Genomic DNA, 17500 nt, shown 5'->3' on the forward strand with positions numbered 1-17500 from the left:
AGACGAGGCCTATCCTGAGCGCTCCGTGCACCATCTCCAGGGGCACTCCCACCAGCAGCTGCATGGCCATGTTCAGACCCAGGTGCTCGACCCTGACAAACACAGAAGAAAGAAGGGCAATCAGAGATGGTAACTGTAACAGGTACTGTGTGTGTGTGTGTGTGTGTGTGTGTGTGTGTGTGTGTGTGTGTGTGTGTGTGTGTGTGTGTGTGTGTGTGTGTGCACGTGTGTGTGTGTGCACGTGTGTGTGTGTGCACGTGTGTGTGTGTGTGTGTGTGTGTGTGTGTGTGTGTGTGTGTGTGTGTGTGTGTGTGTGTGTGTGTGTGTGTGTAAGACTCAGCGTGTGTTTGGCTCCCCCTGCAGATGCTACACACACACACACCACAGGCGGACAAAAAGACAGAACAAACAGTCAATCAGACAGATACTTTCTGTATCTCAAATGGCACGCTTGTGTTAGTGCACTGCCGTCCCACTAAGGTGTCGTGGGACAGTTTGGACCACTAACGTTATGGTCTTACTGGAAGCGACGGATTAGCATAGCATAGCATTAGCTTGCCATATCGGCTGGATACTGTTTATATTATACAGCTTCTCACGCTAATATTTACATTTCCTTCACCTGAAATGGTAACTATGTCACATACAATACTTGGCTTGACATGAAGTGTTTGGTTGTCTCATCAATGTCACTTACAGAAATAGGAGACTGTTGACAAAACTCCTCTACTAAACTGAACGCTACATTTCTTCCATTACGTAAACAACATTGCTGCCGTTTAGTGCGTACATCTAGTGTTCATCATTCACACACTGCGTTTTTGACCGTTGTTAGGCCGGCCGCACAGTGGCCAGCACTGCGGAGCACTTTCGCTTCAAACATAATTCGGACCCCCAAACCCAATTTCACACGAACATAGCATTGAAAGTTAATGGGCGGCGCTGACAAAATAGAACTTGTCTCTAATTGCTATCCGACATGCGCGAATGTCCGCGGACATCGACGCCAGTGCAAGGGGTTCTATTGAAAACAATGGAATCAAACTTTTGTGGAGCAGTGCTCAGCACTTTGTCGAAGCCTATGTGCGGAAGCCCTTAGGGTAGCATCCAGGCACTTCAGTGCTCTGAATTTTTAGACATTTTCAGTGTGACCACCCTACACACATAACATTACATTACATTTGGCAGATGATTTAAAACCAAAGCAACTAACAAACAAGTACATAATCATAGCCAGCATCACATAGTGCCCAAAGTGTACAAAAGTGCCATTCGGTAGCCTACGTGGAAAGTCTCATGGTGGCAAGTGGAAGGTAACAAGCACCAAAACAACAAACAACACCCCGACTTGGGATGTTCAATGGTCAAGCCAAGGGGCTGAATCCTCCCAAAGAAAAAAAAGAAAATAATAACAATCACAAACAACACCTCACGCGAGACATCACAACAAAAGACTTGGAGAGGGAAAAAAGGCGTATCTCTCTCTATCGAGGGACACAGGGGTGATTGTTAGCACACACAATAGCCACACTTGACTCGTGTCCAAGGGCAGTGTTGTGTGACACTGTGACAGCCAGAGTACCGTATGTGACCTGCCTCTCCCTCTGGCTATCTCCCCTGGGGGAGCTCAGTGCTATGTCCACCTGTCAGGGGTTATCCGTGTGTGTGTGTGTGTGTGTGTGTGTGTGTGTGTGTGTGTGTGTGTGTGTGTGTGTGTGTGTGTGTGTGTGTGTGTGTGTGTGTGTGTGTGTGTGTGTGTGTGAGAGAGAGAGAGAGAGAGAGAGAGAGAGAGAGAGAGAGAGAGAGTCTGTGTGTGTGTGTGTGTGTGTGTGTGTGTGTGTGTGTGTGTGTGTGTGTGTGTGTGTGTGTGTGTGTGTGTGTGTGTGTGTGTGTGTGTGTGTGTGTGTGTCGCGTGCATGCGTGCGTACGCGTGTCCGTGTGTGCGTGCGTCCGTGCGTGTGAGTGCCGTGTGCGTGTATACTGTGTACGTATGTGTGCATGTGTGTGTGAATAGAGCTTGCCTGTTGTGTGCGTGTGCGTGCATTTGTGCTGAAAGTGAGATGGTCCAGCTTGTGCTCTCTACAAAAGGCCACGAGGATAAACCACAGTAACCCTTCGCCACTTCACACTAGAGATCAGTGTTGCCAGATTGGGCGGCAACATATTTTGGGCCCAACATTTTTGGGCCCATAGAAGTCAATGTCATTTGTTGAATTTTGGCGGAATTTAGCGCATTTTGGCGGTTTTTGAGAGCCTTTTGGGCGGGATTTGGTCAGACACATCTGGCAACACTGCTAGAGATGAGTGAGTGTGGGCGAGCTGTAAGTGGCGCCCTGTGGGAGGAGGAGGGCGCTATTGTGTACTCAGCTCTTCATGCTCACAAACACCAAAAAAAACAAAGAAAAGAAAGAAATGAATAAAACAAAAACAACAGCTGGAGAAGCAGATTATGTACGGACTGAGTATACTACATACCGTACACACAGACAAAGCACCTGAGCATTTTCAGAGTAAATTGTCGTAGTATTGATGCAACACTTGGAGAGTCACGGTAACACTGTAAAATAACAGCCCCTTAAAACGCTTTACTTTGTTAACAATTATTAATGAACTAATTATAAACAAAGCATTTACAAATGTTTGTAAATGAGTAAGAACCAATATACGGCTTTACCAATTAACATTTACTATAGTGTTAGTCCTACTCTTTGAGTATTGAATGAACACTACATATTTCACTGTGCAGAGGAAACAGCTCTTCGACTCAGACAGAGCACAGATAACTCTTTTCTGAACACACAGTACTCTCCCTAACGTCTTCACATCAGCAGCTTGGCAGCCATTTTTTCACACTGTGGGTATTTGCAGATTCTACTAAACTGAATTCAAATATATGACTTCTTCCTTTCCCTCCTCACAGCAGTATATCTCGCAGGTGTGTGGCAGGTGTCGTGCCGAATTTGGAACAAGGTGGCATGAGGTGAGAACATGCAGCACTGTTGGGAGTAGGAGTGGAGTGAGAGAGAGAGAGAGAGAGAGAGAGAGAGAGAGAGAGAGAGAGAGAGAGAGAGAGAGAGAGAGAGAGAGAGAGAGAGAGAGAGAGAGAGAGAGAGAGAGAGAGAGAGAGATGAGGCGAGAACATCCAGCACATTGGGGCTTAGTGATTGAGACTCACAGTAGTGGGGATGGAGAAGTTTGTGATATGATGATGGGGGGAGATGGGGAGATCGCACAGGCGCCAACTTGTGATGTCTGTGACATGTGATGAGATGATCATTCAGCCTACTGCTACCGTGAGCCATTGGGATATGAGGTGTTATGCCTCTTATGGGCATGCAAATACAGAGATGCAAGATGCCAACGCAGTCTCACCCCAAGTAGTCAATTTCTGACTACCTTGGACCAGACGGCAATTTTTGACATCTTGGGTATTCCTTCCACGTCACATTTTGACTATGTGGCCTAACCCTAAACCTATTCCTAAACCTAACCTCAATGACGTTATGCTGCCACAAGGGGGCGCCTTTGAGGACATAGTCAAAATGTGACGTGGAAGGAATACCCAAGACGTCAAAAATTGCAGTCTTGGGGTGTCAAAAATTGAGTAGTCAAAAATTGACTACTTGGGGTGAGACTGTGTAGCAGATGCTGAAGAAGGCTTAGGCTGAAACGTCTGTCTGCCATGCTACGCCACTAAAATAAAATACAAGAACTGCACTCGAGTGTGCGGCTTTTCTACGGAAAAATGCACAAATCTGTTCGCTCGCACCCAAAGGCCTTGTAAAAAAAATAGTTTCGGGTTGAGTGCACTTTCTGAAAAAGACAAATATACAAATGCACACATTCACAGTGGGAGTGGGTGACAAACAAACGCTGACAATAACTGACAAAAAACACTAGTAATAATTATTACAACAATTTGATTATAGTGTAGCACTAACACTTTTAAAATTATTTTTAATATGTTTAATTATTTTGACATTTTTCATTTTTTTCCACATTTGCGCATTTTTTGACACATACAGCACATAAATAAACAAACTCCCCCATGCATTCACACCTCTCACATGTGGGCACAGAATTTCAAAAACACCCTATATCCCCTCTGTATCTCACCCTCCCATTCCTTCACACATGCACGTGTGTGTATCACTGTTGCTCCTAGATGTGTTGTGACCGGACTGATGCTGATACTGATGCTGATGAAAGCTGTGTAAGGATCTGAGTAAGAGGAAACTCAAGCAGAAGCATCTTTTTTTGCTGGCTGCTGCTGCTGCCAGTTCGGTCCGTCGTGTTGTTCCCCATGAGACCATGAGCCAACAGCTGCTGTACCTTTCAGCTCCCTTACAAACAACACAGTACATTTTCCAGTGTCAATAATTCAACACGCACAGTGTCACATTTAACGCCCCTTGTGTTGATGCTACTCTGCAGATGTTGAACTGACACTAGCTTTTTTTTTTTTGCTGTGTACTGTACCTAACTGTCAAGGCCCCAGCGAGGTCGTCCAAGTCTGTGCCTGCCTGAAAAGCATATCAGGCACACAGGGAAGCCGACAGGATGGGACAAAAGAGTCAGCTGTCCTGGGCCCGGGGAGAGCAGGGCCCAGAATTGGGTAGGCGGGAGCCTTTCAGATTACTTTGTCCTGGGCAAACACCCCCTGGAGCTCATCATAAGCCTGCCAACACCCCCCTTAGTATTAAAAAATAATAATAAAATGGACTAATTCCCCCTAATGGCAACTGAGCCCCCACCTTCTCAGTTTTACCCTTCTCAACAACCCCCTAGGCCTCCCTGATGCACCCTGGGAGGGCTGTGAGCCCCCGTTGTTGAGAAACACTGTCCTCGAGCAGTAATTCCTAACCTTTTTTGTCCTGTGTACCCCCTAATTAATCTTGTCATGTAATGAGTACCCCCTCCTTCATGTTGTATATTTCATCCTCTATACCAATGTGAGTACACTCCATATATTTGCTATTATCACTTTTTCCACGTACCGCCTAAGGTGTTTTCGCATATCCCTAGTGCAGTGATTCTCAAAGTGTGGTCCAGGGACCACTGGTGGTCTACAACAGAGCTCAGGTAGTCTGCAAGGGGATTTCTACTTTTCCAAGACAAGTTAGCAGAAGGCTCTATTTGTAACATTACTACAAAGCAAAACATGTCTGAAGTCATATTTTCACCACAATAAGACAGGCTTGTAAATGTGAATAAAAAGTAAGTGATCTGCACCAAAATGAACAGCACTCCTCAACTGTGAACTCAGTTGACAGGTGGTCCCTGAACATTTTTTTTGGGGGGGGGACAAAAGTGGTCCTCGGCCTAAAAAAGTTTGAGAATCACTGCCCTAGTGGTACACACACCCATCATTGAGAAAGACTGCCCTAGTAGAGTGTGTCCTTCAAAACTCCAGCCCCCAGCAAGACAACAGCAGGCCAGCAGGGCCAGCATCGGGTCTCAGGGCTCAGGTCCTGGCTCCTGGCTCTGGCTGACAGAAGTGGGCACCACAGCAAAATAATAAATCCTCCGGTCAGGTGTTCTGCTTCTCGCCCGGCCATTAATCAACATACTGAAGCAGCACCCCTACGGAGTCCCGGAGAGGCCAAATTGCAAAAAAAAACAACAACAAGGCAACAAGACCCAAGTCTGAGCATGATAAAATAAACAGGGCAAGGGCGAATGCGATTGCTCTCAGCTGTGTAATACCCTGTGTATTTTGCAGAGCTAATTCAACACTTAGAAAGTCACATTTAACAGTCATAGTGTTGATCCTACTCCCTATAAACTGTTGTTAAATGAACACAGGCAAATGTGTTTGTGCTTTACTCTCCACTGAAGAGAGCCTCAAGGACTAGAGTAGAGTATAGTACAGTAGAGTAGAGAAAACTTTATTAATCCCAAGGGAAATTCAGGTGTGTGTCACTTTACAACGGAGCTGAACAGACTTGCTGCCACGCAAGGCGGCACACCAAAACAATCGAGGAGATCTATTGGACACCCAAAAGCGGTATGGCAAACTCTTGTCAGTGTAACTGGGTTAACCCCTTAAGACACGGCTTTATAAATTAGCTGTTACCAGAATGGCAATGACCAAGTCGTAATGTATTACTAAAGGCCCCGTGCACTGTCATAGTAGTGTAGTACTATAGTAGTTAACTTTCAATGTCTATTACAGCGTGCCACAGGAGGTACGGCACGCATTAAGGGGCTACGGGGCTCAACCCATATATGTTGTGGTACAGTTGTAATTTCTCATACTCTTTCACGATGGCACACATTGAAATACAACTGTAGTTTACTGTATGCAGACAGTCATGGATAAGCAACTGTTGTGGGCTGACCCCTTGCCAGGGTGAAGCAAAAATTACATTTCGTTGTGCACTGTATTCGGTGTGCTGTGTGTCACAACGACAATGGGACTCTCTGTGTGTGTCTGTGTGTGTGTGTGTGGGTGTGTGTGGGTGTGTGTGGGTGTGTGTGGGTGTGTGTGTGTGTGTGTGTGTGTGTGTGTGTGTGTGTGTGTGTGTGTGTTGGGTGGGGCTGTTGGTGTGTGTGTGTGTGTGTGTGTGTGTGTGTGTGTGTCTGTGTGTGTGTGTGTGTGGGTGTGTGTGGGTGTGTGCGTGCGTGTGCATGTGTGTTGATACTTAAGTCATGAAGTGTACATAGCCATAACAGTACCCATGTGGACTGCTGACGTCTGTATGAGCAAGTCCAAAAACGTCACCATCTCATCCCCTGAGTGCATTGCTGTAAGCCTGCCACGAGCCAGGCTAGACTATTCCAAATGACCCTCGTCTTCAAAGCCAGCAGTGTGTGGAGGTCTATAACGTCAGAGCTGGATCAGCATGACTATGTATGACATGACAAAGCACCTAATTCAAACAGTGCAGGCACAAACACACACACACACACAGGCAACTGTATTCTTTCACGCAGTGACAGCATCACCCTTCAAGCAAACAACAGCTAGTGATTGTGTTGTCCTGATGATGTTGTCTTTTCCCCTCCCCAACAGAACAAAGGTAGACTTCACTTCAGATCCCCAAGGGCTCCTGCTGCTGTACACTGAGGTAAGATAGATGCAGCTCATGTCTGCACTCAAGTGACAACCAGGGGCGGGACTAGGGGTGGGCCGACTGGGCAATTGCCCGGGGCGGTACCCGGGAGGGGGCAGCATCACGAAACCCACCCACCAAAAAAAAATAAAAGTGTTATTTCAACACTGTTACCACATTGTTGTAATATTAATATTACTCATTGTGTTTTTTGTCAGTCATTTTTGCCGGGGGCAGGGTCATCACAAAAGTGGTGGGTCGTCAGAGGGGGCGTCACCCGGGCACAACTCATTGTAGGACTACCACTGATGACAACAGGAAGACATTGGTCTGCTCATGCCTGAACTAGCAATCTGACGTAAAGGCATTTCCCGGAACATAGTAAAAAAGCAAACAAAGAAACAGAAAAAAAACACAAAACAGTGTTAATTCAACACTTGGGAGAATACTCTGGGACCAAATAGTCTCCAGAAGTTGTTAAATCTACTTTTCTTTTCTGTTTCTTTAACTGTTTAAGGTGAAAGCTTAGGACCTGATATTGTTGGGTATTTTGTATTTTGGTAGAGACTGGACCAAAACTTAGAAGGGGGCATATAGAATGGCTTTTTTCTCTCGCTCTGTTGCTGTTGTCACACAATGCCACTGATGCTCAGAGGTCCCAAACATGCTGGGTTTTTTGCCCTCACAGCAGGGATGAGGATAAACGGCCTGTTAATCTCTTTGACAGATGCACAATATAAAATAAACAAGCTGTAGAAGGGTGGGGTTATGAAAGCAAGGTCAAGCAAGTATATTTTCCACAAAAAAATGCTGTATTCGTGGTCAATAAATTGTTCCATCATTTCTGTTGTCATACAATGGCATGCTACTGTAAATAGCAAAAAAGGGTTTTCTTTTGCTCACACAGCAAGCAGGCAGATAAACGGCCTGCTAATCTTGTTGACAGAGGGACAATACCACATCAACAAATTGAAAAACTATTGGATTACGAAAGCAAGGTCAAGCAAGTCAATGTCTATTTTTCCAAACAAATGAATGCGGTATTAGAGGGCAAAAAACTTGAAAATACAGTATGAGTGTGCTGCTGAGCCCCTCAACACACAAGTCTGTCTGCCATCAGGCCATAAGACACACAGCAAGATGCAAGCAAGGAGAGAGAGAGAGAGAGAGAGAGAGAGAGAGAGAGAGAGAGAGAGAGAGAGAGAGAGAGAGAGAGAGAGAGAGAGAGAGAGAGAGAGAGACAGACAGAGAGACAGACAGACAGACAGACAGACAGACAGACAGACAGACAGACAGACAGACAGAAAGAGAGAGGTGGAAGAAGAGAGTGGAGATGATGGAGACGGTGGGTAGTTGGAGGGCAAATGACTGTAGGATATGTCAGGGCGCCGTGTGTGTGTGTGTGTGTGTGTGTGTGTGTGTGTGTGTGTGTGTGTGTGTGTGTGTGTGTGTGTGTGTGTGTGTGTGTGTGTGTGTGTGTGTGTGAGAGAGAGAGTGTGAGTGTGTGTGTGTGTGTGTGTGAGAGAGAGAGAGAGAGAGAGAGAGAGAGAGAGAGAGAGAGAGAGAGAGAGAGAGAGAGAGAGAGAGAGAGAGAGAGAGAGAGAGAGAGAGAGGTGGAGGGGGGGGGTGTTGGTGGGCAAATGACTGTAGGATATGACGGGGACTTTAACACAAATTGGTTCCACAGTAAGGCCCTAATGACAGCCAAAGTGTGACGAATGTGGCAAGGACAAGTTGCCACATCTCAAATGCACCCTTAGAGGTACTGTGGTAGGAGGAAGTAACATAGCGTAACATGAAATGTCCAAATAGGTATTTAGCCGATAGATTACGCTTCATTTTACTGTTGCAGCTAGATTAATTAGGTGCAGTAATATTAAGTATTCAACATCATATAATTGATTTGCACGGTATCTTAGGTTTAGGGCAGGGGCTATAGTATGTACAGGTATGTACATACACTGTAAAACATTCCAGCCAGGTAAACGTAAAAAAGCAAGTTGCCCTGTTGACTTAAGTTTGTAAGGTAACTAAACCTGAGGAAGCCTTGAGTAGACTTAGACGTAGACTTATGTTTATTGATCCCACAAGGGGAAACTTAGGGTATCAGCTGCCACCATGTGCGGCGCCCCAAAAACAGCACAATACAGTACATTACATTACAATAAATGTAACAATAAAGTACAGTAAAGTACCTGCTAAGTGTTATACAACATTGGGTAAGGATGAGGAGAAAAAAGACATTACATTACACAAACATTACAACATCAAGACATAGAATTAATTTGAGTTAATCTACAAATTTAAGGCAGCAAGGCAGCGTACCTTTTTACGTTTACATGGCTTGCACTGTTTTACAGTGAACAAATACGTAATATCTACATGATGCTGCAGGTATATAGAGTGTAAAACAAATCAATAACATCTGAATAAATTGTCGCCCACGGTAAAGTTAAGTGTGGTTTGTCAGCAGCAGGAGGAACAGATGTGACAGGTGAAAACTAACTGCTCCTGCTACTGCTCCTGCTCCTTCCTCCTCCTGCTCCTCCTCCTCCTCCTGCTCCTGCTCTTGCTCTTGCTGCTGCTGCTCTCTCTCTCTCTCTCTCTCTCTCTCTCTCTCTCTCTCTCTCTCTCTCTCTCTCTCTCTTTCTCTCTCTCTCACCTCCCTCCATCTCTCATCTTTCTCTCCTTCCTTCCCTCCCCACCATTTTCCTCCTTGCCTCTCTCTCTCTCTCTACGTCCCTCCATCCCTCCTTCTCTCCTCTCCCTCTCTTCCTCTCTCCGTTCCCCCTCTCCCGCTCTCTCCTTCTCCCTCTCTCCTTTCCCTCTCTCCTCTCCCCCCTCCCATCTTTCTCCTATCCTCTCTCTCTGCCTCCCTCCCTTCCTCTCTGCCTCCCTCTCCTCTCCCTCTCCCCCTCTCTTCCTCTCTCCTTTCCCTCTCTCCTCTCCCTCTCTCATCTCTCCTCTCCCCCCTCCCATCTTCCTCCCATCCACTCTCTCTGCCTCCCTCCATTCCTCTCTCCTCCCCCTCTCTCCTCTCCCTCTCCCCCCTCTTCCTCTCTCCTCTCCCTCTCCCGCTCTCCCCTTCCTCTCTCTTCCTCCCCTCTCTCCTCTCCCTCCCCATGTCCTCTCCTCTCCCTCTCTTCTCTTCCTCTTTCCTCTCCCTCCCCCGTGTCCACTGATTAGAGGCGATGTGATGTGCAATCTCGGAGTGTCTGTTGGTGGGATTATCCAGGCACAAACACAACACCCAAACCACCAAACCCACACATGGCAGCCAGGAGCCCTGCAGAGCGCTGTCTGTCTGGTCCGCTTTGCTTTGCTAGGTGACCTCTGTCTCTTGTTTGTGTTGACAGGATTTGGCCTTCAGTGTGCACTGCCGTTGCACACACGCACGCACGCACACATGCACGCACGCGCGCACGCGCACACGCACACAAGCACAAACGCACGCAAGCACGCACGCACGCACGCACGCACGCACGCACGCACGCACACACGCACGCACACACACACACACACACACACACACACACACACACACACAGGGGGGATCAAACTGCCGGGGCTACTAGGGGATTATGTCACTGGATTGGGGTTGAGGGGAGGACGGATGGGGTGTTATGTTGTGAGACACTGACACGTTAAAATGCTAAAGGAAAAATGAAAAGGTCATGAAGCAGCCACTGTGCAGCTCCTGACTGATCATAGCTGTCCTCTCCAGTATCAGTGCCGCAGGGAGGACATACAGTACATCAAAGGTTCCCAAACCTTTTCAGCGGGAACCCCCTTTTAGGTTTAACAATAGTTTCGCGACACACCATAGTCTAAGCCCAGCTATGGAGTTCTAACCATATTAGCAGACATGAATGTTTATTTTTAACTTGAGAGGTGGAATGTTTGTCATTTTTTAAACTTCTTTTAGCCGTATTGACCCCAAATATAGCAAAATTGGCAGTTGATATCGGCCATCGGTCAAGGGTGATGGAACAAAATCAGTATCGGCAGGGGCCATTAAAAAACCTGCATCGGTCAACACTTAGCCCAGTGCAGTCTGTATTCCGGCAGAGTGTCACATCATACCAAACCAACCCTACATCTGTACTTCTCTATGCATGTGTATTCCGTATTCTCCCCACGTACTGTATAGAATGCAGATAATTATCTTCTTCATTGCAAATCGCTTTGGATAAAAGTGTCTGCTAGATGTAATGTACTGTAATGTGCCAGAGATGTGAGAACATTCCATAGCCACTATCTCTCCATGGGCATTGGTTTTAGAGAGAGAGTCACTTCTGGAACAATAGTGTTTCAATATTACTTTCTGTCTCTGTTCACTGATGGAAAATTGCATTTTACTCCTCCATGTATGGAGCTCTCAAGGGAACACATTGGGTAAATAGTGTTCAAAAAGATTTGTGCTCACACATAGGGCCACTGACAGCATTTGCTGGGCCCAGGGCAAAGTCATCTGAAAGGGCCCCCAACCCAACACGTACCAATGTAATGGGCACCCAATTCTGGGCCCCACATCTCCCTGGGCCCGGGACAACATACCCGTTTGTCCCCCTATCGGAGGGCCTGCTCACACACCACACCACTGAAGAAAAATTTTATTATGCAAACTTGAATTTTAACATTATTCCACCTCCGAGCAGCCTTGTGTTCTGTTGACACTAGTAAGAACGTTGAAAAGGTGCCATGACTTTAATAAAATTAGAATTTGCAGCTCCGCTTTATTATCACTGTGCTCCACATTTTGCTTTGAAGAGGCAGGTCTCACCACCACCAACGTAATATCCTGCGGATTACATACAGCTGGGGTTGGAATGGATATAATAAAAAGAACTGCTGTTGCCATTTTATTGCCAATACTTATTAACCAGGCCCATGCAGCATCTGTCTGGCAGCGTAATTAATTCCGGCCCGACGAAGTTTCATCATGTGGCATAATTGCTTCAAGACTCATAAGAGCTTCAAGACTCTTCCTGGGTGCCAAAGAGCATTTTAATTCATCCTCGGTTATGATCAGAAACCCTTGTTTGACCTTTTACTTCTTGGTGATTGTTTTTGGTAAGTAGTATGACTATTACTACTCGTTTTGATGCTTTTTTTAAACTTTGTATGCTATGTATTACTACTCTTGCTCCATACCTGCTATGATTATTTCTTTCTTACTATTCACAAGGACCCCAGCCTGTACAATCTGTGCTTCACACGGAATCATTCTACTTGATGAATGAAATGAATAAAATCAAGTGGTGAAAGTTGTAAAATGCTTCCAATACACCAGTGTTTCTCAACAGGGGTGCCGCGGGCCCCCCTTAGGGGTGCCATGGAAACGTGGTTGATAAACAAATTATGTAATATAATACATATTTGTCTAAATTGATAAGTTAATGCTACTCAGTGGAATCTTTCATCTGCCATTTACGCACAATAAAGTAAATATAGGTCGCCCCAGTCTGCTGTAACTTCGAACGTAGGTCATGTGACGTCTCAAAATGTGTTACTTTTCTAAGCTTGTGTGGTATCGGATGCGATGCCATGTTACGGCTTGTTGGTTTGGGGTGCCTTGACATTTTTCATGAATTGACAGGGTGCCTTGCCTAAAAAAAGGTTGAGAAACACTACAATACACCACCATTCTGTCAGATTAGACTTTTCTTCCCCTTTCTACCCTTAGCATTGACTTGTTCATCACTACTAACATTGTTATGTCACAGTTCACTGCAGTTGCCTTTTTATTGCCAATACCTTATTAGCTAGGCCAAGCATCTGCCTGTACTGGCAGCGCAATTAATTCAGCCTCTGATGAGGTTTCATCATATTGCATAAGTGCGAGCTTCACAAAAAATCGTCCTGAGAGCCAAAGAGAATTTTAATTCCTCCTAAGTTATGATCACAGACCGTTGTTTGACCTCTCGTGCCTTTTTAAGCATGCCCATCACATCTCTATGTTTGTTTTAAAGGGAAGCAGCTCAGCCAACCCCGCGCTACTATTTTTTTTACTTGGTCCATACTTGCTGCTATTCTCACTCTTAGCCTATTTTCTATTCTCACTATCCTTTCCTTGTAGGCAAGGAACTCAGCCTAGGTACTATATATATGTGTGCTTAAAACAGGATTATTCTCTCTGAATATATATAAAATGAAGTGGTCAAAGCATTGCAGTGCTTCCACTATACCATCATCATTCTTTCAGCCTAGAAGTTTTTAGCACTGTAGGGTCTTAGTTGAACTTCTTCTCAAATCTATCACCATCTACGACACAGTTACACAATTAACTCAGTAATGTGCCTGGATATAATATTTTAACTACACAGATACAGTAACATTAAATCACTGTCATGTTCTCCAGAGACTCTTTAGTCATGTAAGAGGACTAATGATGCCACAACCATCTATCATAGTGTTCCTCAAAAGGGGCTCTACACTCATACACAGGTTTTTCAGGATTTTGATATTTTAACTATTTTATTAAATATGTGGGTATGTTAGAGCTTAATGAACACATTGCAATGCAAGGGGAGGGTCTTGGCTTTTTAATGTAACTCATTGCATGTTTGTATGTGCTTCGGAGGCTGAGATATTTAGGATTTAATAGGAAGAGGGCACCCTTTCCCAAAAAGGGCTTAGGACAAAATGGGTTAATACAATGTAATCAGGACTGCAATTTAACCCCAGCCAACCAGCCAAATGCTGGTGAATTTTCAGTTTGGCTGGTAGAAAAGACCAACTTACTGGCTGCTTTTAACCATTAGTGAGTGTATGTTTGGCTTGTAAGATCAACCCCTTAGCATAGAGCCTATGTTATAACCTTACTGTCACCAAAATTGTAATGGCTATGTCTCAATCTGTTACTTAAGACTCTTGGTACTATCATAGCAATGTTGTTGTGATGTAGTTGAGCATTCTCAGCAAAATAGTGAATAGGCCTGCCAGCGACACCATCTGCAGTAAGAGGCTACTGTCTACTAGCTATTTTGGCTGGTGACAAAAAAAGTTAATTTGTAGCCCTGATTGTAATGTAATGTACACAGCGCGGTGTTATGGTGTGGTGCGAGTGGCTCACCCCGTGTGCATGAAGACGTAGGTGAGGAAGCGCCAGGCCTGCGCCCGTAGCCGCGGGTGGTAGGGCATCGGCCCCCTCAGGAAGCCCGGAGAAGACACCTGCAGCACCCACCGGTCCAGCTGCAGACCATAATACATGAACACCGCCATCTACAATACGAAACAGGTGGAGAGATGAGATATTATGCATTTAGAACGGGGGGGCATAATGCATGAACACCACCATCTAGTACAAAGCAGGTAGAAAGATCAGATAGATTTAGATTCGGAGCCGGTAATGCATGAACACCACGATCTACAATAGGAAACAGGTGGAGAGATGAGATATATGTATTTAGATCTGGGGGCCATAATGCATGAACACCACCATCTACAGAATAGGAACCAGGTAGAAAAATGAGATAGATTTAGATTTAGAAGGTGTTTACACGTAGTGTATATGGATATTCTTGAAAATGCAATGGTTGTGGCCTCTCGTTTACACATAAAATGTTTTTAAAATATTCAATATAGGGGGAAAACCCCCTACATACCCCCCATATGTTGAGTACATGTAAACAGATAAAAACATATCTGCATTTTAAAATATTCTCATACGTGCAACCAGCACCAAAGATCTGTAGAGAAGGAACCAGGTGGACAGATGAGACAGATTCAGTTTCTTGATTCCAGAACGGGAAACTGAAGCATACCGGTAGTACCAGCAGCAGCATGGCATACTGTTACGGTTATACCATACATTAATAAAAATATGTGCTGTGTACATCAACAAAACTTTTAAAAAATTGCAGTCGCATGAACCTCCTCAAGATAAAGACAACAACATTGAGGGAACAGCAGGTGTGGTTGTTGAAGTAGCACTTGAATAAAACATCTGTTTTGGTAGCAGGGATGGAAATAAGCACCCGTCCACCTACCAATGACGGGTACATTTCAGTGGTGACTGGTACATTTTTCAACCCACCAGTCACTTTAACTGGTAAAAACAGTGAGTGACTGGTAGATTTTGAAATCTACCTGCCACCGTGACTGGTGGGGAAAAAATAATTTCGACACCTGGTTGGTAGGCTTATGATGAGGCCAAAGGGGCACTGGGAAGCATATGATGAGGTCAGGCTGTTTGGGGGTCATGAGTTTGTTTAAAAAAAGGTTGAGAACCAATGATCTAAGGAAATATAATCATATGTAACCATTTGAACGTACAGTATCCAGACTCTTCCACAACTCAGCTATGGTGACGGTAAGTATGAGCCAGGGCGATGGGCAGCAGGCATAGCCTAGCTGTCGAAGTACCACTAATATCATCATCATTTTGAGATAGTATCTCATCACTATGAGATAATAAACTCATAATTATGGGATAACCCCATAATTATTATCATTATTATTGAGTGAATGCAATGAGCCATCGTAGATATCGGTATCGGCCAACATTTTTCACATCGGTGCATCCCTAATGATTAAGTAATATTAATGTATAATTCTTGCGCACCTCAGCTATGGTGATGGTGAGTATGAGCCAGGGCGGCGGGCAACAGGTGTAGCTGTCGAAGTACCACTTGCGGTCGACCTCGCGGGGCAGCGTCTCGTAGGCGATGTGGCGCACCAGGCGCTGCGACAGGCCCAGGCCCACCTCCTCCCGCAGCGAGGCCCCCTTCAGCTGACGGCTGCCCTGCAGGATCGCCCGACGGAAACTGTTGGAGCGCTTGCTGCTCATCTGGGAGAGAAACACACAGACATACGGTACAGTCAGTCACACACACATACACACAGACATCTTGCTTAGCATTCCTTTCTATTTCAGGTAAATGTTTCAGCTAAAAATGAGAGCCATTGCTTATTGGCCAACCACAAGTCCAAACGACAAGTCCAGGCTACAATGTCTAGCACTTGCTAGTCATCTGGAGAAAAACCTTTGCACACACGCGCACTCACACAGGCGCTCACACACGCGCACATGTGCAAGCACACGTGGACACACAAGCAAGTGTGCACGTGCACACACACGTGCACTGCACACATTCACACACGCGCGCACACAAGGTAGACAGTGTCCAAACTGATTGTTCACTCTACAGTAACTGTGGTTCAACTGCACACATGAAGACGATGAAAGTTGCCGTTGGCAACCACCAATAGAGTTCTTCAGTAACGCGGAAGCATGTAGTAGATTGTAGTCTTTCATGTTAGCATTTAAGGACTTCCTGGCTTCCGGCCTCCATTGGGAATGCATAGGGGCCAGTTTCAAATAAGCTCCGAGTGCAAGCATGCGCTTAGCGAACCCCCGCAAACTGTCGAGGGTGTTAAAAATAGGCTGTAGGTATGACATGGTTGATCATTTTGTGTCAAACTTCGACATAAATACGATGTTGCGTCCATATGCTAAACCCGGAAGCTTTTGGCGACTACAGAAGCGGCGCCTGTATCTAACGTCATGTACGTGCGGAGGGTTGTACCCATGGCAACCAAAGGAAAGCATGTAGTTCGGAAGTTTTAATGATCAGAAAGGGGTTAGCAATATTGAATTATAATCGTCATGATTTAACATGTGAATACACCAACATGATGATACGATCCGTTCCACTAATGAGAAAGGGATGCGGGGACACTTTAATGTTCGTTATTGCCGTGCAACTTATATTTTTGCCAAACCTGAATCTCTATGGCGTTTTGCAATGTAAAAAATCGCCATGGAACCGGAAGTCCAAACGCCGCATACAAGTTGACGTCAACGCTGAAGAGCTGGATTTGGAGGTAAGATGGTATGGTAGGCTACACCTTTACACATCAGTGTTGCCAGATTGGGCAGGTGCCCGCCCAATTGGGTTACTTGGGATGAGCGTCTGCGGGTAAAAGCGAGGAAAATTGGCCATTTGACGCTTATTTCAGCCATTTTGGGCCCATAGAAGTCAATGTAAATTGTTGAATTTGGGTGGAATTTAGCGCATTTTGGCGTTTTTTGAGAAGCTTTTGGGCGGGATTTGGTCAGACACATCTGGCAACACTGTTACACATACACCAAGTCACATACAGTAGAAAATGGCACGGTAACGGGCTCTAGGTTAACTCAATTTCAAAGTTGCATGTTCTTACAGTTTGATCCACTCCCTTTCCCACAAAATTGGTGATAATGGCGTCTGTGGTTGATTTGGCATTTCACTGACGTGACCAGCCTCAGAGATAGTGGTCTTATGGAATGTTGTTGTAAAAACAATTCAACAAAGAGGACCTTTGACGATTAATATTAATGTTTTATGAGTGGGTAGGATTCCAAAGTACAGTCTTTCACATGAACCCAAGATTTCCAAAGGAGCCCCTTTGTGTGTGTGTGTGTGTGTGTGTGTGTGCGCGTGCGTGCGTGCGTGCCAGGC

At 45.3% G+C, this 17500-nt stretch overlaps 1 protein-coding gene across 1 annotated transcript in view; it reads right to left on the bottom strand.

Annotated features, from left to right (window-relative positions):
* The window catches only part of rhbdl3 (rhomboid, veinlet-like 3 (Drosophila)), a 48918-nt gene that overhangs the window by 18707 nt on the left and 12711 nt on the right, over positions 1–17500 (bottom strand). Inside the window, exons 2-4 of the mRNA XM_063201703.1 lie at positions 15622–15846; positions 14131–14279; positions 1–92 (exon numbers count right to left, since the gene is read on the bottom strand). The exon at positions 1–92 is cut by the window's left edge and continues 21 nt beyond it. Coding sequence (XP_063057773.1) covers positions 1–92; positions 14131–14279; positions 15622–15846 — 466 coding nt within the window. The remainder of the gene's footprint in view (positions 93–14130; positions 14280–15621; positions 15847–17500) is intronic.

Source organism: Engraulis encrasicolus, chromosome 1 (genome assembly GCF_034702125.1).
Source record: "Engraulis encrasicolus isolate BLACKSEA-1 chromosome 1, IST_EnEncr_1.0, whole genome shotgun sequence".
NCBI lineage: Eukaryota > Metazoa > Chordata > Actinopteri > Clupeiformes > Engraulidae > Engraulis > Engraulis encrasicolus.